This window comes from Corylus avellana, chromosome ca5 (assembly GCF_901000735.1).
Source record: "Corylus avellana chromosome ca5, CavTom2PMs-1.0".
NCBI lineage: Eukaryota > Viridiplantae > Streptophyta > Magnoliopsida > Fagales > Betulaceae > Corylus > Corylus avellana.
Genome location: NC_081545.1, coordinates 25,452,641 through 25,474,666, shown reverse-complemented (window position 1 = coordinate 25,474,666; position 22,026 = coordinate 25,452,641). Strand labels below are relative to the sequence as shown.

The following is a 22,026-nucleotide window of genomic DNA, read 5'->3' as shown; positions in this document are numbered from 1 at the left end:
GAATGACTACTACGGAGTCCCCCTCAAGAATAATATTTTGGAAATTCATTTGCTTGACCAGCTCAACTATTACCCAAGCCGCTGCCACCTCTGCATTCGTTGGGTCTGTTATATGAGGCTTCGTCATACACTTGGTCACCAACACCTCTCCAGCATGATCGCATGCAACTATCCCCACCCCCATCATCCTACGCCTTGTGACTAGGGCAGCATCCCAGTTAAGTTTCACCATCCCCAAACCCGGAGCTTGCCATTTCTCTCATGGTGGTTGTCTCATTGGAGCTGTGCTTGCCCGTATAACTATGTCAACCTGCATCGCCGCATCTAACTGATCATTTGCATGTTGGAGTATTATCTTCGGTGGTAAAAAGGTTCCCCTTAAAGACCAGCTTGTTTCTTCTCAACTAGAGTTGTCTAGCAACACAGGCTGCCAGATCGAGTTCCTCATCCTTCAAGCGATCCGTCAACTTAGCAAAGATGTTTAGAAACGCATCTAATCATCACTAGTACTTTTTGGAAGCTTTTTGTCACATTCCAACCAGACGTCTCTTGCCGAGGGGAAATTCCAAACAACATGGCCAGTTGTTTCCACCTCTATCTTGCAAATCGGGCATAGGGGATCCCCCGTAATTTTACGCTTCCATAAATTCTCCATCATGGGCAAGATGTTGTTACAAGCCTGCCAAAGGGAAGTTTTCATTGTCCTCGGACCACAAATTTTCCATATCCTTTTCCACACAATGTTCATGGAATTCGCCATAGAACTCCCCTCGTGTCCCGCAACATTATTTCCTTGGCTAGATGGTAAGCACTTCAAACCGTGTTGTCTATATTTTTGTTATCGCCCCATACTCTCCGATCACTTTGATTTCTTGGGCAAATAGGCATACAACAAATTAAGGTGGCCTCTTCCTCATTAAAAACCTCCACCAATAGGGGAATATTCCACCAATTTGTGTCCATGTCAATGAGTTCACATTTTTATATATGCTAATTATTAATTAAGTTATACTATAATTCTTGAACATTGATAGAGTTATAGTTTTTTTTTTTTTTTTGGTCAATGACTTTAAAATTTACTACTAAGTCAATTGCTTAAAAGACATTTTTTAAGTTATTTTTTACAGTTATGTATTTTCTAAGAAGTTAATGGTTGCAAAGTCCTATTATGAGGCAACGCCTTGGCCTTAGTTCTCTCCTAATATACACATGCAAAAATTATTATTATTATATATATATTGTAAGAACACTTTCGATTAAAACAAAGAAGAAAACAGGAACATGAGAACCAAAACACTTGGGGGGAGGTGGATCTTTGCCACTACAAATGGGGACAGAAGAGAGGGGAGAAAAGTAGGTGGAAATGTAGCCAGAGTGAGAGCTAGACGCAACCCAATAAGCTACACGGTGAGCGCAGAAGTTTGCATATGAGAATTGCATGCTCTTAAAAAAAAGGGGGGAAATCCACTTTACCCCCTAAAGTTTCAGGGTTTTTTTAATTTGAACAGTAAAGTTTAAAAATTGGCAGGCATCCCCTCAATGTTTCAAAAATTTTCAATTTAAACCTTCTGTTATTAATTTCCGTTAAATTGGACTGAAATTTTTTTAAAAAGGCCTGAGGTTAATTATGTAATTTTAGAGATTTCCGTCCAATTTGACGAAAATTAGTAACGAAATGTTTAAATTGAAATTTTTTGAAATATTAGGGGGGTACATTGCCAATTTTTAAACTTTGAGGTTCAAATTGAAAAACCCTTGAAACTTTAGGGGGTGAAGTGGATTTTTCCATAAAAAAATGTGATGCTTATATGTTAAGGACACGACAATTTTCGAAGCTGATTCGTAAAAAATTTATGTCCATTCAATTTACAGGAAATGTATATTAAGTTTTACAATAGGTTTTACAAAATCTTAGTACTTAATAATATAAGGCTTTTCTTTGTTTTCCTACGCTAATTAATAATATAAAGGTTTCATTCAACACAATTTGTATAACTAATTCATCCGTATTGCATTGCTATTTCACATCTAAAAGCTTAATTTTTTTTTCCTCTTAGCAATACAAAGGATCAGAGAGAGGGGGAGAAGACAATCTGTTAAATTTCTCTTCGTTCGGCTTTGGGCTTTTGCACCCTTTGCAAAATTTCTTTCTAACTGGATTATATGAATTCCTCTAACCTAATCTCTAAAAGTGTCATGGCCATGTCTTTAAAAGGCTAAATACAATTGAAGTCTCTAAAATATGGGACATATATATTTCAATCTGCTCATTCAATTTTAAATTGGTTTAATTTCGTTTCTGAACTTTTAATAAGGGTCCATTGGGTTTGAGATTTCAAAAAATACAACTTTAGAAATAACTATTTTAAATGTGTGATTTGAAATAGTAATTTTTAAAAATATAATTAAGCGTTTGACAAAATCGCAGTTTGACATACATTAAAAATTGTAGTTTAAGTGGGGGGAGGGAGTTACGACTCCCTCCTTCCCGCACCCTTTCTCCTTCTCCCTTGCCCTTCAATGGTCCTCGGGTGCTTTCTAGCGGTGCTTGGCTGGCCGGCAGTGGCTCGTGGAACGTGTGAGGGTTTCCTGGGTTTTGTTTTTGTATTTTCGTTGTTTTCAAAAAAGAAATTAAAATATTCACATTAGATCCGCTTCTAGTAGCGATCTATGGGGTGAAGTTTTATTTGTTTCCTTAGGTTTTGTTTTCATGAATACTAAAGAATAACGAAATTGGTTTCAGGTCGGTCTTTTGTTTTCTTATGGTTCATTTTATGAGAGCCAACCATAGACCAATGACAGAGGAGTTATCAAGCATAAAGAAGAATTGTCACTATGGTAAAAGCAGTGAAGATGATTGCAATTAATAAAGCACTAGTAGTGGAGATAAAAATAAAAAATAAAAAATAAAAAAAAGCCAGGGAATGAAGAACCTGACATCAAAAAGAGACGTGATTCGTCGAAATTTGCTATAGATCTGAAATTGTTTGAGATGATGACTTTTCATAGATATTGTCTTATAATAGCACAAAAGGTTATTGTGTATATCATAGATAATGTTTGAGTTGTGAAGATTTCAACTTATATTTTGGGCATTGTATGGAGCATTTTGCCTCATTTGATTGTTATATCAATGAAGAGATAATTTGTTCAAAAAAAAAAAAAAAATTGTGGTTTAGTTTTAAAATTTTGTGTTTTTAAAAATGTACCATCTTGCTTGCAATTAAAAAACGCATAAAATATGCATTTTTAAATCGCAATAGTTTAAAAACACAATCTTAAACAATCTATTTTCAGCGACACAAAACCGAACCAACAACCAATCCAAATCCACATGCAAGCTAGCAGCCAACAGTCCAGCAAGTAGCCAAACAACAAGCAAACAAAATATCAATTAACAGCCACACAAACAAAGAACCAGCAACCATTTCCGCAATTAACCAAGCAAATCATATAAATGCAGAAACAGCAAAACCAAATCCACAGCAATATATCCAACCAGCTAGCTAGCCACAGAGTACTATGTCATCCCCTTTATTCCTTATATATTGCTCTTTCCATCTTTTATTTTGGGTGCATGTTTTGTAGCTTAGAGTTTTAAATTGGTGTAGAATATTATATCCACTCCACATTAATCTCCTCCACACACCCATCAGTGCAAGGAAAAGGCAGAGAGAGAGAGAGATGACGATAGTCAACACCATTATAAGCCCAATATCGTACCAGGTTCTCACCATTCTTCTTACTCTTCTATTCATCTCAAAGCTTCACACAGCCTCAGCCACCACCGACATAACATATGTCAAGACAGCATGCAATTCAACCACGTACCCAAAAATCTGCTACAACTCCCTCTCCCCCTACGCCTCTAAAATCAAACGAAGCCCTCAAAAACTCAGCAAAACCGCCCTCTCCATAACCATAAAAGCCGCACACAAAGCATCCTCCCAAGTCTCGAAGCTATTGAAAGTGAAGAAATTAACGCGTTTCGAAGCTGCACTCATTAAGGACTGCGTCATGAACATCAAAGACTCCATCGACGGGCTCAAGCAATCTCTGCATGCCATCGACCATTTAAGCGGTTCGGATAAGGAATCTGATGATCAGATGGACGACATAAAAACATGGGTGAGCGCCGCCTTAACGAATGAGAATACATGCACGGATGGGTTTGATGATGAAGGGAAAAAGGTAATAAGCGCGACAGTGAAGAACGAGATCAAAAACAGTATATTAAAAGTTGTGGGGCTAACTAGCAATGCCTTGTCTCTCATCGACAGGACAACAATCTCAAGCACAAGTTAAATGCAACCCTGGCTAGCTAATACTCTTCCTGAATCTTGGGTGGAAGTTTAATTAGATAGCCATCATGTTCTAGACAAGATGAAAAGAAGGAAGAGAGATTAATATATATATATACATGATCTCTCTGAAGTACTAGTTCAAAAGAAAAATGATGATTATTTAGCCCATATTTTCAAATATTGTTAAAACAATTATTCAGTATTACATGAAAGGAAATTTTGTTACAAATTATTTGGTTGTTTACTTTACATTTTGAAGGAAATTATTGAAAGATTAAGGCTCTGTAAAATGTTTTTTCAACATAATTCATTTTTTACGAACATGAATTTAGCTAAAAAACATATTTCGGTATTTGGCTCGTACCAAAAATTAACACACATTTTTTATATTTTCATTCAATTATATTAATGGATAGCTATCAACTTCATTCACAACATAAAAATATTAATATATATAAAACAACTAAAAAAATCAAACTAAAAATTATGTTTAATTAAAATATATACAAATTGACTAATAATAATAATAATATTATCATATAATCTAAAGAGTTGTGAGGAAGCGAGAGAGAGAGTGAGTCGGGGAGACAACAAAGAGGAGTTGTGGAATAAAGATGTGTGAGAATAAAAGGGTTGGTGATCAGTGAGATTAAGATCCAGTATAATTGTATGGCCATATTGTTTGCAATTTGGATAATCAATTATGAGAGGATCCTTGTGGGACCCACCTGATCAGAGAAGTGGGTGGGCTTAAAAAAAAAAAACTCAAGACACATTTGGGCGCCAGGTAGGCCACATAGGAGGTTCTCTCACAATTACCATTTTACACTGAAAATATAATATGGGTTGACTAACATTTTATATCACACAAAACACTCAAAAACAAAAAATTAAAATCAAAAAACCATTTTACATTAAAACAAATTGGCCTAATTACAAATATAACCATTAATGATTTTTATTTACTAACTGAGCGTAAAGTCCAATTAATATTTTGTACATTTGAACCTTGTTTTTTTTTTTTTTTTTTTGAATTGGTACTCGAATCTTTCATTCCTTAAAGAGACCTTTTGGCCAATACAACCTCCCGAATGCAAGGGGGACAGAATCATCCCATACATGACAATTTGTGAGATTCAAAGCCAATTTTGCTATTCTGTGTGCCACCTCATTAGCAGTTCTCTTCACGTGACTTACCCTCCATGTTTGGCAGCTGTTCAGCATAATCTTCGCGTCTTCCATCAGGTGCCCATAGTGACATGCTGCTCTCTGCACTCTGTAAAGCTTGAATGACTACTACGAAGTCCCCCTCAAGAATAATATTTTGGAAATTCATTTGCCTAATCAGGTCAACTGTTACCCAAGCCACTGCTACCTCTGCATTTGTTGGGTCTGTTATATGAGGCTTCATCATACACTTGGTCACCAACACCTCTCCAGCATGATCGCGTGCATCTATCCCCACCCCTATCATCCTACGCCTTGTGTCTAAGGCAGCATCTCAGTTATGTTTCACCATCCCCAAACCCAGCGCTTGCCGTTTCTCTCGTGGTGGTTGTCTTATTGGAGCTGTGCTTGCCTGTATAAGTATGTCAGCCTACATCGCCACATCTGACTGATCATTTGCGTGTTGGAGTATTACCTTCGGTGGTAAAAAGGTTCCCCTTAAAGACCAGCTTGTTTCTTCTTAACCATAGTTGTCTAGCAACACAGGCTGCCAGATCGAGTTCCTCATCCTTCAAGCGATCCGTCAACTTAGCAAAGATGTTTTGGAACACATCTAATCATCACTAGTACTTTTTGGAAACTTTTTGTCACATTCCAACCAGACGTCTCTTGCCGAGGGGAAATTCCAAACAACATGGACAATTGTTTCCACCTCCATCTTCCAAATCGGGCATAGGGGATCCCCCGTAATTTTACGCTTCCATAAATTCTCCATCGTGGGCAAGATGTTGTTACAAGCCTGCCAAAGGGAAGTTTTCACTGTCCTTGGACCACAAATTTTCCATATCCTTTTCCACGCAATGTTAATGGAATTCGCCATAGAACTCCCCTCGTGTCCCACAACATTATTTCCTTGGCTAGATGGTAAGCACTTCAAACGGTGTTGTCTCCATTTTTGTTATCGCCCCATACTCTCCGATCACTTTGATTTCTTTGGCAAATAGGCATACAACAAATTAAGGTGGCCTCTTCCTCTTTAAAAACCTCCTCCACTAGGGGAATATTCCACCAATTTGTGTCCATGTCAATGAGATCACATTTTTATATATGCTAATTATTAATTAAGTTATACTATAATTCTTGAACATTGATAGAGTTATAGTTTTTTTTTTTTTTTTTTGGTCAAGGACTTTAAAATTTACTACTAAGTGAATTGCTTAAAAGACATTTTTTAAGTTATTTTTTACAGTTATGTATTTTCTAAGAAGTCAATGGTTGCGAAGTCCTATTATGAGGCAACGCCTTGGCCTTAGTTGTTTCCTAATATACACATGCAAAAATTATTATTATTATTATTATTATTGTAAGAACACTTTCGATTAAAACAAAGAAGAAAACAGGAACATGAGAACCAAAACACTAGGAGGGAGGTGGATCTTTGTCACTACAAATTGGGACAGAAGAGAGGGGAGAAAAGTAGGTGGAAATGTAGCCAGAGTGAGATCTAGCTACAACCCAATAAGCTACATGGTGAGCGCAAAAGTTTGCATATGAGAATTGCACGCTATTAAAAAAAAGGAAAAAATCTACTTTACCCCCCTAAAGTTTCAGGGGTTTTTAAATTTGAACCCCAAAGTTTAAAAATTGGCAATGTACCCCTTCAATGTTTCAAAAATTTTCAATTTAAACCTTCTGTTACTAATTTCCGTTAAATTGGAAGGAATTTTTTTATAAAAAGCCTGAGTGTAATTATGTAATTTTAGAGATTTTCGTCCAATTTGACGGAAATTAGTAACGACAGGTTTAAATTGAAAATTTTTGAAACATTAGGGGGATACATTGCCAATTTTTAAATTTTGAAGTTCAAATTGAAAAAACCCTTGAAACTTCCGGGGGGTGAAATGGATTTTTCCCTAAAAAAATGTGATGCTTATATGTTAAGAACACGTCAATTTTTAAAGCTAATTTCTAAAAAATTTAAGTCCATTCAATTTACAGGAAATGTTTATTAAGTTTTACAATAGGTTTTACAAAATCTTAGTACTTAATAATATAAGGCCTTTTTTTTTGTTTTCCTACGCTAATTAATAATATAAAGGTTTTATTCAACACAATTTATATAACTAATTCATCCGTATTGCATTGCTCTTTCACATCTAAAAGCTTTTTTTTTTTTTTTTTTTCCTCTTAGCAATACAAAGGATCAGAGAGAGGGGGAGAAGACAATCTGTTAAATTTCTCTTCGATCGACTTTGGGCTTTTGCACCCTTTGCAAAATTTCTTTCTAACTAGATTATATGAATTCCTCTAACCTAATCTCTAAAAGTGTCATGGCCATGTCTTTAAAAGGCTAAATACAATTGAAGTCTCTAAAATATAGGACATATATATTTCAATTTGCTCCTTCAATTTTAAAATGGTTTAATTTCGTTTTTGAACTTTTAATAAGGGTCCGTTGGGTTCGAGATTTCTAAAAATACAACTTTAGAAATAACTATTTTAAATGTGTGATTTGAAATAGTAATTTTTAAAAATACAATTAAGCGTTTGACAAAATCACAGTTTGACATACGTTAAAAATTGTAGTTTAAGTGGGGGGAGGGACTTACGACTCCCTCCTTCCCGCCCCCTTTCTCCTTCTCGCTTGCCCTTCAATGGTCCTTGGGTGCTTTCTAGCGGTGCTTGGCTGGCCGACGGTGGCGCGTGGAACGTGTGAGGGTTTGCTGGATTTTGTTATTGTATTTTCGTTGTTTTTAAATAAGAAATTAATATATTCACGTTATATCTGCTTTTAGTAGCGATCTATGGGGTGAAATTTTATTTGTTTTCTTAAGTTTTGTTTTTACAAATACTAAAGTATAACGAAATTGGTTTCAGGTCGGTCTTTTGTATTTTTATTGTTCATTTTATGAGAGCCAACCATAGACCAATGACAGAGGAGTTATTAAGGATGAAGAAGAATTGTCAATATGGTAAAAGCAGTGAAGATGATTGCGATTAATAAAGCACTAGTAGTGGAGATAAAAAAATAAAAATAAAAAATAAAAAAAAGCGAGTGAATGAAGAACCTAACATCAAATAGAGATGCGATTCGTCAAAATTTGCTATAGATCTAAAATTGTTTGAGACAATGACTTTTCATAGATATTGTCTTATAATAGCACGAGAGGCTATTGTGTATATCATAGATAATGTTTGAGTTCTGAAGATTTCAAATTATATTTTTGGCATTGTATGAAGCAGTTTGCCCCATTTGATTGTTATATCAATGAAGAGATAATTTGTTCAAAAAAAAAATTTGTGGTTTAGCTTTTAATTGTGTTTTTAAAAGTGTACTATCTTGCTTGCAATTAAAAAACACATAAAATATGCATTTTTAAATCGCTATAGTTTAAAAACGCAATCTTCAACAATCTATTTTCAGCGACACAAAACCGAACCAATAACCAATCCAAATCCACATGCAAGCTAGCAGCCAACAATCCAGCAAGTAGCCGAACATCAAGCAAACAAAACATCAATTAACAGCCACACAAACAGAGAACCAGCAACCATTTCCGAAATTAACCAAGCAAACCATATAAATGCAGAAACAACAAAACCAAATCCATAGCAATATATCCAACCAGCTAGCTAGCCACAGAGTACTATATCATCCCCTTTATTCCTTATATATTGCTCTTTCCATCTTTTATTTTGGGTGCATGTTTTGTAGCTTAGAGTTTTAAATTGGTGTAGAATATTATATCCACTCCACATTAATCTCCTCCACACACCCATCAGTGCAAGGAAAAGGCAGAGAGAGAGAGAGATGACGACTGTCAACACCATTATAAGCCCAATGTCGTACCAAGTTCTCACCATTCTTCTTACTCTTCTATTCATCTCAAAGCTTCACACAGCCTCAGCCACCACCGACAGAACATATGTCAAGATAGCATGCAATTCAACCACGTACCCAAAAATCTGCTACAACTCCCTCTCCCCCTACGCCTCTAAAATCAAACGAAGCCCTCAAAAACTCAACAAAACCGCCCTCTCCATAACCATAAAAGCCGCACACAAAGCATCCTCCCAAGTCTTGAAGCTATTGAAAGTAAAGAAATTAACGCGTTTCGAAGCTGCACTCATTAAGGACTGCGTCACGAACATCAAAGACTCCATCGACGGGCTCAAGCAATCTCTGCATGCCATTGACCATTTAAGCAGTTCGGATAAGGAATCTGATGATCAGATGGACGACATAAAAACATGGGTGAGCGCCGCCTTAACGAATGAGAATACATGCACGGATGGGTTTGATGATGAAGGGAAAAAGGTAATAAGCGTGACAATGAAGAACGAGATCAAAAACAGCATATTAAAAGTTGTGGGGCTAACTAGCAATGCCTTGTCTCTCATCGACTGGACAACAATCTCAAGCACAAGTTAAATCCAACCCTGGCTAGCTAATAATCTTCCTTAATCTTAGGTGGAAGTTTAATTAGATAGCCATCATGTTCTAGACTCGGAGATGAAGAGAAGGAAGAGAGATTAATATATATATATATATATATACATGATCTCTCTGAAGTACTAGTTCAAAAGAAAAATGATGATTATTTAGTCCATATTTTCAAATATTGTTAAAACAATTCTTCAGTATTACATGAAAGGAAATTTTGTTACAAATTATTTGGTTGTTTACTTTTCATTTTGAAGGAAATTATTGAAAGATTAAGGCTCCATAAAATGTTTTTTCAACAGAAATCATTTTTTACGAAAACGAATTTAGCTAAAAAAACATTTTTCAGTATTTGGCTCGTACCAAAAATCAACAAACATTTTTTATATTTTCATTCAATTATATTAATGGATAGCTATCAACTTCATTCACGACATAAAAATATTAATATATATATATATATATATAAAACAACTAAAAAAATCAAACTAAAAATTATGTTTAATTAAAATATATACAAATTGACTAATAATAATAATAATATTATCATATAATCTAAAGAGTTGTGAGGAAGAGAGAGAGAGAGAGAGTGAGTCGGGGAGACAACAAAGAGGAGTTGCGGAATAAAGATGTGTGAGAATAAAAGGATTGGTGATCAGTGAGATTAAGATCCAATATAATTGTATGACCATATTGTTTGCAATTTGGATAATCAATTATGAGAGGATCCTTGTGGGATCCACCTGATCGGACAAGTGGGTGGGCGTAAAAAATAATAATAATAATAATAAAAGTAAAAAATAAAAAATAAAACTCAAGACACATTTGGGCGCCAGGTAGGCCACATAAGATGCTCTTTCACAATTACCATTTTACACTGAAAATATAATATGGGTTGACTAATATTTTATATCACACCAAACACTCAAAAACAAAAAATTAAAATTAAAAAACCATTTTACACTAAAACAAATTGGCCTAATTGCAAATATAACCATTAATGATTTTTATTTACTAACTGAGCGTAAAGTCCAATTAATATTTTGTACATTTGAACCTTTTTTTTTTTTTTTTTTTTTTGAATTGGTACTCGAATCTTTCATTCCTTAAAGAGACCTTTTGGCCAATACAACCTCCCGAATGCAGGGGGGACAGAATCATCTCATACATGACAATTTGTGAAATTCAAAGCCAATTTTGCTATTCTGTGTGCCGCCTCATTAGCAGTTATCTTCACGTGACTTACCCTCCATGTTTGGCAGCTGTTCAGCATGATCTTCGCATCTTCCATCAGGTGCCCGTAGTGACATGCTGCTCTCTTCACTCTGTAAAGCTTGAATGACTACTACGGAGTTCCCCTCAAGAATAATATTTTGGAAATTCATTTGCCTGACCAGCTCAACTGTTACCCAAGCCATTTTATGGAAGCGTAAAATTACGGGGGATCCCCTATGCCCGATTTGAAAGATGGAGGTGGAAACAACTGGCCACGTTGTTTGGAATTTCCCCTCGGCAAGAGACGTTTGGTTGGAATGTGACAAAAAGCTTCCAAAAAGTAGTAGTGATGATCAGATGCGTTCCTAAACATCTTTGCTAAGTTGAGGAATCGCTTGAAGGATGAAGAACTCGATCTTGCAGCCTGTGTTGCTAGACAACTCTAGTTGAGAAGAAACAAGCTGGTCTTTAAGGGGAACCGTTTTAACATCGAAGGTAATACTCCAACATGCAAATGATCAGTTAGATGTGGCGATGCAGGCTGACATAGTTATACTGGCAAGCACAGCTCTAATAAGACAAACACCACGAGAGAAATGGCAAGTGCCGGGTTTGGGGATAGTGAAGCTTAACTGGAATGCTGCCCTAGACAGAAGGCGTAGGATGATGGGGGTGGGGATAGTTGCACGCAATCATGCTGGAGAGGTGTTGGTGACCAAGTGTATGACGAAGCCTCATATAACAGACCCAACGAATGCAGAGGCGGCTTTCCATCGTGGGCAAGATGTTGCTACAAGCCTGCCAAAGGGAAGTTTTCACTATCCTCAGACCACGAATTTTCCATATCCTTTTCCACACAATGTTCATGGAATTTTCCATAGAACTCCTCTTGTGTCTCGCAACATTATTTCCTTGGCTAGATGGTAAGCACTTCAAATGGTGTTGTTTCCATTTTTGTTATCGCCCCATACTCTCCGATCACTTTGATTTCTTGGGCAAATAGGCATACTACAAATTAAGGTGGCCTCTTCCTCATTAAAAACCTCCTAAACTAGGGGAATGTTCCACCAATTTGTGTCCATGTCAATGAGTTCACATTTTTATATATGCTAATTATTAATTAAGTTATACTATAATTCTTGAACATTGATAGAGTTATAGTTTTTTTGTTTTTTTTTTTTTTTTTTTGGTCAAGGACTTTAAAATTTACTATTAAGTCAATTGCTTAAAAGACATTTTTTAAGTTATTTTTTTACAGTTATGTATTTTCTAAGAAGTCAATGGTTGCAAAGTCCTATTATGAGGCAACGCCTTGGCATTAGTTGTCTCCTAATATACACATGCAAAAATTATTATTATTATATTGTAAGAACACTTTCGATTAAAACAAAGAAGAAAACAGGAACATGAGAACCAAAACACTAGGGGGAGGTGGATCTTTGCCACTACAATTGGGGACAGAAGAGAGGGGAGAAAAGTAGGTGAAAATGTTGCCAAAGTGAGATCTAGCCGCAACCCAATAAGCTACATAGTGAGCGTAGAAGTTTGCACTTCTATGTATATTCTAAGCCATCAAAGAGGAGGTGGCTGGGATGATGGAGATGGAGTTTGAGATAATGTCTGCAATCTTCTAGTCTTGAACAATTACGGGGTGTTGTAGTGCTATGATAACTACAAGAGAGTCCCCTTCTAGAGAAAATTTCTGAAACTTCAAATCTGACACCAAAGAGGAGGCAAGATGGGCTGCTAGAGCCTCGCCATAAGTTGGATCATAGGGAGGGTTTATTTGAGATACAACCTTAATGATGAGACCATTGGAGTCCTTAGATACAGCAGCTTGGGTTGGAAAATTGTGTCTTATGGCTGTATCGAAGTTGATTGTGAAAGAGCTAGCAATCGGTGGGGACCATTTTCCTTTCACTGGGAGGGAAACCGAAGACTAATCATAATGATGCTCCAGAGCTTCTTTTTTTTTTTTTTTAATGGATTTTGCAAGAACCAACACATCTGGAATTAAGCCATCATGGAAGGCTTTGTTTCTATTGAACCATGTAAGATCACTAAGGACTGCTGTATAAATTTAAAAAAGGTGAGACTCAGCAAGGGGAATTCCAAAAGAAGAGCGAGGGGAGAGGATGCCTTCTATCCATTGGGCTATGGAGAGGTTAGACCAGACAAGAGAGCCGAGGGGCCAGGGGGAAAACCTCCGTGCTATTCTAGAAAAAACACAACGGAAAATGAGGTGTGGGAGGTAATTAGCCTCAAATTTGCACAGAGGGCAAATAAGCTCAGCAGGAGGGAAACTAAGGAAAGAATTCAGTATGGTCTTTGTGGGAATGATATCCCAAGCGATTTTCCGTAAAAAAAAGTTTCAGCCTATAATTGAGTTGGAGCTTCCAAAATTTTCAGAATTTCTCTAATGCTTGGTGAGAAAAGGGTTGGATAAATGACTAAGTTGATAGGGGGAAGGAGTAAAAGCAGGAAATGAAGGAATCCAGGGAGTTGTTCAAACAGATAAAACAGAGGAAGAATGGATTCTGTGACAAGCTCCTTGGGCAATAAGGCTTTGAGATTTTAGAATGCCTTTCCAAAGCCAAGAGGCTGAAGAGCGGAAGGAGGGGGAGAGAAAAGTTCCAGATTGAAGATACTTACCTCGCATTTGGGAGACCCATAGACAGTCTGAGAAAGAGTGAAACTTCCATCCGAGTTTGGCAATGAGGGCTAGGTTGACATCTTTCATCCTCCTAAGACCCAAACCTTCAAAAGCTTTAGGCAAACAAATAGAATCCCAAAACTTTAGGGATAAATTCCTAGCTTTGCTGGGAGGAAAACCCCACCAGAAGTTCTTGAAAGATCTGTCTAGGCTGCTACAAATTCTTGAGGGGAGAACAAAAGAAATCATGGCATAAAAGGGAATTGTAGCAGCAACCAATTTAATAAGTACCAATTTGCCTGCTTAGGAAAGAGTTTTTGCTCTCCATCCTTCAATTTTACCTTGAACCTTATCTAGAATCCCTTGAAAAGCTACTCTCTTGGAGCTGCTCATCAAAATGGGAAGCCGAAGATAAATAGAGTTTGGAGGATTGGTTTGGTAAGGTAGAATATTGCAGATGGAGTTAACAGAGCTTGAATTGGTATTTTTTCTAAACCAGATGGAGGATTTACTGCCATTAATAGATTTACCAGACCACTTGCAATACTTATCCAAGCAAGATGATATACTGCAAGCCTCCTTAATTGTAGCTTTGCCGAAGATCAAGAGGTCATCCGCAAAAAGGAGATGGTGAATGGCTGGACAATTTCTAGCAATTTGAATACCTTTCAAGTTTCCCATTCTTTCTTCTTTGAACAATAACTTGGAGAGTACTTCCAGGCCAAGAATAAAGAGGAAAGGAGAGAGCGGATCCCCTTGCCTTAACCCTCTCTCGGTGCTAAACAAGCCAAAAGGGCTACCATTAAGCAAAAATGGAAAAGGAGGATGATGAGATGCAGAGACGAATCCAATTAATCCAAATGGCATGAAAGCCTAGTTTATCCATAATGGCCAACAGATATTTCCATTCCATTTTATCAAAAGCTTTCTCCATGTCTAGCTTGAGAAACATAAACCCACCTTTGCCTTTTTTTATTCTTGAAAGTGTGAAGAAGTTCATGGGCAAGGATGGTATTGTCTTGAATGTTTTTGTTGGGCATAAAGGCCGATTGGAAAGGAGAAATGATCTTTGGTAGAAGAAGTTTCAGTCTATTAGCCAATATTTTAGTGATAAGCTTATAAACAATGTTGCAAATGCTAATGGGCCCAAATTGATGGACAATATGAGAACCACTCTGTTTAGGAACAAGTGCAATAAAAGAATGATTCTGTTCTTTCAAAAGAAGGTTGTTCTAGAAAAAATTTCAGACACATTCCAAAACATCAAACTTGATTGTGGACCAATACTTCTTATAAAAAAAAAGCAGTAAACCCATCTGGCCCCAGAGCCTTGGTAGAACCAATACTAGAAAAGGGCATGGAATACCTCCAATTCAGAGGGAATGAAGCATAAAACCAGATTTTCCTCTTCAGTGATGGTAGGTTGAAATAGGTCTAACAACATCTTCTAAAATTGGGGGGGGAGGGGGGGAAGGAAGGAAGAGGTAAAAATGGAAGAGAAATGGGAAACAGAAGTACCTCTGATGGCTTGTCTATCCGAAAGCCATGCTCCATAATCCGGTTTCAAGAAATCCACTGCATTTGACCTTCTTTTTATGAAAGTAGAAGTGTGAAAATATTTCGTGTTGAGGTCCTTACACGTCAGCCAAGATTGTTTGGATTTCGATTGCCAGAGAACTTCTTCTTTCAGTAGCAAGTCTTCAAGATCGGATTTCAAACTAGCTTCACATTCAAAAGAGCAAGGAGAAGGGGGACATTGAACCTAATCAATACGGATCATAGTAGACTTAATCTTATTCTGAATATTACTGAAATGAAGAGAGTTCCATCTCCTTAGGGCTACTTCAGTATGTTTGAGCCTCCTAACTAGGCAAAGAGTAGGGCTGCTAGAGACTATGAGTTTCTAGGCTGCTGCAATCACATGCTCACAAGTAGGACCCTTGGTCCAAAATTCCTTGAACCTAAAAGGTCTAGGGAGGAACAAAGAAGAACTTGAAGTATTCAGGAAAATGGGGTTATGATCGGATGAGAAGGCTGGAATGTGAATAAGAGAGTATTCCGAGTGAAGGTGAACCCAATGATGAGAGGCTAAGCCCATGTCTAGTCTCTCCTTTATAGTAGCCAAACCACTTCTATTATTGCACCAAGTAAAAGGATATCCAGCAAAACCCAAATCAACCATACCAAGAAGATCAATAAACATTTTGAAAGGGCAATTGGAAGAGGTTGCAACCGGCCTGCCTCCCATCTTTTCAGATTGATCCAAAACATGATTAAGATCACCTATACAAAGCCAAGCACCATCAAAATTTTCACCAATAGAGGCAAAAGAGTCCCAGAAAGCAGCCTTATATCTCCTATCCAGAGGGCCATACACACATGAAAGCATCCAAGGAGTGTTGGGGGGATCAGAAGTGCATCAAGTAGCAATGCTATTTTTGTTTGAAGCAAAACAATCTAGCACAATACCAAGACCTCCGCTTGCACCAGAAGCAATACTTTAAGACATCAAGTAGAAACCAAGCCTATTCAGAATAAAGGAGACTTGAGGGGGGGGAGAGAGATTTTGTTTCTGACAAAAAAATAACATCCGAACTAACATTCTGAATTAGCACCCGTAAGCTTCGGATTGCAGCGGGACGGGAAAGCCCCCTGCAATGCCAACTAAGGGTTAAGTCAACTCACCTCTATGCAGCTGAGTTGCCGAAGGTAAAGAATGTGAAGACTCGCCTTCTGTGTAATGAAGCTCCCCTGAAGGCATAGGCAGGAGATTTGAGAAGATGGTGACTTTTAGGGATACTTTGTATTTGTCTGGACAATGAAGCTCTGGGGGGGGGGATCTGCAGCTATATTTCTTATGACCTGTTAGGCCACAGGTGGTGCAGTATTCATCCAATCTCTCATATTTAAGAAAAACTCAAGTACAATCACCTCCTTCCCTATTGAAGAGGAAACCCGATTTTAAAGGGAGACTCACATCAATCTTAACCAGCAGTCTGAGATAACTTCTAAAAGTAGCACCTAAAGCACTAGAATCTTCAACCTTCAAGAAATTTCCCAGACCCTTCCCTATGGCAATGGCATTTTTTATGGTCATGTTGATCAACGGCAGGCCATGAACTTGAATCCAGAAGGACGATTTTTTGAGAACTAATTCCCCCATCATGGCTGTAGGAGACCATTTTTGAAGGACCAGTAGGGAGCCATTTACATTCCACGTAACTTGCTTGAAAATTTTCTCTATATGCCCTTTGTTGGAGAATTTTAGTATAAATTTATTTGGTCCAAGAACGGCAAAAGAGAATGGGACAGCAAATTCCCAAGCTTTAATAAGAGTTGTATTAACCGACTGGTTATTATGAGTTTTCTGGGAGATGAGTTGACCTACCAGGGGCAAGTTGTCATTTTGAAGTGGGGTTGAGGGTAGGGATTCGAGTAGGGGAGAGATCCATTAGACTAAAGGGAGGGAGATGAAACAAGATAGTAGTCTTCAAAAGTAGAACTGAGGTTCACGGGGGAGCTCTGTGGGAGAGAGCGAGAGACCCAGACAAGGAAATTTGGGGTTGGAATTTCATATATATTTACATTTTGAAATAAGCATGCCAATAGATATTTGGTTGGCATTGATATAAAATGTTCGTAATTGAGGATTTAATACTAGAATTATACGCCAAGCCCCTTTTTTATTGTCCTTTGGCACCTTTCCTTAATCATTATAGCCTATTGGACATAATTACTAGCTAATAGCTTGTGTGATTGAACCAATAAAGCGAACATAAAAATGCCATCCGATCTCCCTATCAGCCCCCTAAAAATTACCAATTGTGTTAATGTCCTCCTTTAATTTAGACCACCAAAATATGTCAATCTAGCTCCCACCTAATGCAAACAAAAGGATAAAAATGACTCCTAAAATTCAAAAAAAAAGAATTAGAAAATGAAAATATTTTTAAAAAACCCCTTGTTTTTTCGTTTTTTTTTTTTATTTTTTTTTTTTCATATACAATTTTTTTTAAAAAAATAAAATTATGAAGGGTATTTTTATCATTAGAAAACATTGATATTTTTGGGTAATTTATGAGGATATTAACACAATTGGTAGTTTGGGGCCAGTTAATCTCTAGAATTAAACCGAGGACAAGTGTGATGGACCTTCTTCATGAGCTCAAAGGGTAACGGGCTTTGTTGGGCTTTAGTGAACCTTGTGAGGCTGAGAGAGCCACTAGTACTAAATGGTATGACCAAAAAGAATAATTGCTCGAAACAGCATAGTTCATCAAATATTTGCAATGTCTAGAAAATAATTATAACAAATACATATAAAATGAGGAAAGCAGAAGATGAGTAAGGGAGAGGGTCGGTGTGATTGAATAATTCTAGAAGTTACTCTTATTTTCCTAAAAAATGAGGTGACTTTTAAAATGATCATTTGATCAAAATTCAATAATGATTAATCACAAGCTAAATGATAATTTAAGAGCTACATCATTCTTAAATCTTTGAAGGGACAAAATTAAAAATGACTTGTAGTATTACTCAGTGTGACTAGATGGTTACGTAGCAAGATAGCTTCTCCCCGATTCTAGAGCAATATGAGTTACTTCTAGCAGTACTGACGTGGGTGAATCTTGTACCTCCCTCTCACACCTTTCTTTTGGAAGTAAAATAATTATATGGTGGCTGTCCTTTTGGAGACTTTTATTTTCTCACATATATATATATATATATATGAATAAAAAATGATATAAGAAGAAAACCAAGGGAACAATACAAACAAGAAGCTGCTCCGGACGTAATATATGGTGGCTTTTGGAAACTCTATTTTCTTATGAATAAAAAATGATATGAGAAGAAATCCAAGGGAACAATACAAACAAGAAGCTGATCCCGCTAACAACACCTGCAGCAGGAGCAACTACGTACACACAAGACAAAAGGCCACAAAAACAAAAAACCAAACAAACAAACACTAAGGGCAACTCCATAGATAGACCAGCCCGAACTACAGTATAACAGAAAAAACCATGAACAAAACGAAAGCAAACAGCTAAACATGATTCTATATATACCATAAAACCCCAAAAGTTAACCAAACATCTACTAACATAAGAGAGTTTGAAACCAGAAAAGAAGTTAACCCTTATCCTAACATGTAACATTATATATATGTCGAAACACAGGTTTACAAAATTCAATTTTGAGTTTTGCATGAAGTATAAACACCTCCTATCCCATATCGATCTAATACGATCAACGGCTCAACGCTATAATAAGTTTTCCTTGCCTTATTATGATGAAAAATGTTTGGTTTTTATTTTTTTGTTTACTTTTTTGTCCATCTCCATATATAGAAGGAGATTAGCAAATTCACCATTAAATAAAAATGAACAAGATCAGATGGATGCATAGAAAAATGACACTGCACACATCTCATAAATGATTGGCTAAAACAAAACCGTTAGCATCCAACTGATATAAAAACTAAATTAGGTTGTCACCAGGTGTCATTTTTGCATAATTATAAAGCAAAAAATAAATTAAGTGGTCACTACAATATATAGCGCCGAGCAATGCTCGTCAAACCAGTAATTTAAATATTTAATAAAAGAAGTTGTTAAATTATGCAAGCTTATATTTTATAATTTAATATTATCCAAATATTATTGTAATATTAAGCTGGAGCACGTTGCGAATATTGTATTTCATAACTAATCATCATATATGCCGACCCGCAATTTATATATATAAAAAAAAATTAAAAATAAATAAATAAATAAATAAAAGGTCTATATCATCATGTGCCATATATATTTACTCGTAACAGTCCCATCTTGTCTATTTTTCTATGGTTCTGTTTGCTTTGTTATTAATTTACTACGCATGCTCAAGGGTGTAAACGAGTCAAGCTTGAGCGAGCTTCCCTTGTTCAGACTCAGCTTGTTTAAATTTTACTCAAGCCGAGCTTAAGGGCGAGCCAAAAAAATCGAGGTCAAGCTCATAATAAATCGAGCCGAGCCAAGCCAGTTTACAAACTGGCTCTTTTATTTATTTTTTTTTTATTATTATAAATTTAAACTTCAAGTATTCTTAAACGGCTTAAAAAGCCAGCTTGCATATGAGCATTTGCTTAATCTAGCTAGCGATGTATGGAGTTCAAGTCAATACAAGAAGGCACTTGGTTTCGAAGAGAAAGGCTATGCATCCTTTTATAATAAAATGATGCTATTAAGAAGAAAAAAAAAATCATCAATTTTTAATATTAATATGAGGAATTATGTGAATAACTATTAATTCGAGCCTTATACGAGCTCCTCATGAGCTTAGCTGAGTCGAACCGAGCTAGCTTCATTTAATATTCGAGTTAGGATTCGTGTTTACGAAACGCTTCATTTAATATTCGAGTCGAGCACAAGCCGAGCTTATGCGAGCTGAGTCCGAGCTCGCTCACGAGCGGCTTGCTCTCTCAACAGCCCTACGCATGCTCATCATATTAAAAATAAAATAAAAATTCTATACAGATCATTTCTATTTAACTATATATTATCTTTCTACAGCATCCCCACTATTTTGGGTATTTATATATATATTTCATCGCCGAGTTTGAATCTGGTACAGGCTCTACCCAATATTCCACAAGCTCCATTATATTGGGATCCTTCTCCACGCACCCATCAAAGAGAGAAAGCAAGAGATCGAGATGGGCCAGCTTCTCGTTATAATTCTTCTCACTCTTCTACCCATCTCAACGGCTTCTTCAAGCCAAACCTACACAACATATATCAAAACATCATGCAATTCAACGCTATACCAGCAATTATGCTACAACTCCCTCTCCCCATATGCCTCCAAAATCAAAGGAGACCCCAAGAAGCTTTGCAAAACCGCCCTCTCCATAGCCCTGCAGGCCGCCAGCAATGCATCCACCACCGTGTCAAACCTACAGAAACAGAAGACATTGACGAGTTATGAGGCTCAAGTTGTCAAGGATTGCATTGTGAACGTCAAAGACTCCATTGACGAGATCAAGCAATCCCTGCAGGCTATGGACCATTTAAACGGCTCGGATAAGGAGTTCCAGCTGAGCAACATAAAGACGTGGGTTAGTGCCGCCTTGACGGATGAGAACACGTGCACGGATGGGTTTGAGAAAGGGCAGAAAGTAAGCGCGGCAGTGAAGAATAAGATCAGGAATAGTATATTGGTAGTTGCAAGGCTGACTAGTAATGCTTTGGCTCTCGTCAACAAACTCAAAATCTAGCTAAATGATATAAATCGATCTCCTGGTCTTCTTGGCTGGGTGTCTGTTGATTTTTAATTGGTGTTTTGCATGTGTTGGAATTTCTTTTTCTTTTTTTATTTTTTCAAATTGAATGAGAAATAAGATTTGAATTCTTTGGAATTATTCTGCATGAAATTTAAATGGTGTATTAATTGTATGTCCATTTTGATCAAATCAAAAGCGTTTGTATTGTCATGTTTAGAAGGTATGGCTTTAGTCGTCTTTAGAGATTACAAATGACAACCAACATGATGGTAGGGGTGTACAACCGCAACTACTTTGCTTAGGTGGTTAACGATTATTTTATAACTGGCGATTATTAGTTATTTAAACTAATAATCAGCGGTTTTATAATTGTTTATATATATATATATATATGGGCTTTTTAAGGTGTTTTGAATCTTTTTGTCTTAATTTTTAGATTTATTTTAAATAGATTTTTATCAAAGTATTCCAAAAAATAATGAATATAATAAAACCCTATCTCTAACTCGTATTTAAAACTACACCATTTTGGTGTTAAACACCAAAACATCCTTGTTTTAATGTTATATTTTTAATATATTATATTATTATATATAAGGGTATACGGTTAGAAGTTATTAACCACTTTTTTCTACCCATAAAACTGTTAATCACCCCGCCCTAGGCGATTAATGATTTTTTATAACCGTCTACCAAAGCAATTATGAGGTTAGCAGTTTTACGCAATTAGCGGTTGCGGGGCAATTATAACCACCCCGTTTCCCTTTGTTTTATATATATATATATATTAAGGGTTAATAAGCATTGTCATATCATATCAACTAATGTGGTGTAATATGCTTATTTGATATGCTTAGAGCATTCTCAATAGATAAGCCAAATGGTACTTTATCTAAAATAGCTAATCGGATTTATAAGAAAACTCTCACATTGGATTAGCTAAAAAAAAAATGCAAAATGGATATTTGATTAGGCTAAC

The 22,026-nt window shown here is 36.5% G+C and overlaps 3 protein-coding genes across 3 annotated transcripts; all 3 read left to right on the top strand.

Annotated features, from left to right (window-relative positions):
• The first annotated feature begins 3,684 nt into the window (after window positions 1-3,684).
• On the top strand, window positions 3,685-4,305 carry LOC132182004 (pectinesterase inhibitor 4-like). The gene has a single exon (XM_059595218.1). It carries the CDS (start codon window positions 3,685-3,687, stop codon window positions 4,303-4,305), a length of 621 nt encoding a protein of 206 aa, XP_059451201.1.
• A 5,007-nt stretch (window positions 4,306-9,312) lies between these two features.
• Window positions 9,313-9,903, top strand: LOC132182003 (pectinesterase inhibitor 4-like). The gene has a single exon (XM_059595217.1). It carries the CDS (start codon window positions 9,313-9,315, stop codon window positions 9,901-9,903), a length of 591 nt encoding a protein of 196 aa, XP_059451200.1.
• A 10,577-nt stretch (window positions 9,904-20,480) lies between these two features.
• Window positions 20,481-21,041, top strand: LOC132182002 (pectinesterase inhibitor 4-like). The gene has a single exon (XM_059595216.1). The coding sequence runs from the start codon at window positions 20,481-20,483 to the stop codon at window positions 21,039-21,041; it is 561 nt and encodes a 186-aa protein (XP_059451199.1).
• The last annotated feature ends 985 nt before the right edge of the window (window positions 21,042-22,026 follow it).

Bases quoted from the DNA above. Each gene is read 5' to 3' on its own strand.
- LOC132182004 (XM_059595218.1), top strand. From the start codon at position 3,685: ATGACGATAGTCAACACCATTATAAGCCCAATATCGTACCAGGTTCTC.
- LOC132182003 (XM_059595217.1), top strand. From the start codon at position 9,313: ATGTCGTACCAAGTTCTCACCATTCTTCTTACTCTTCTATTCATCTCA.
- LOC132182002 (XM_059595216.1), top strand. From the start codon at position 20,481: ATGGGCCAGCTTCTCGTTATAATTCTTCTCACTCTTCTACCCATCTCA.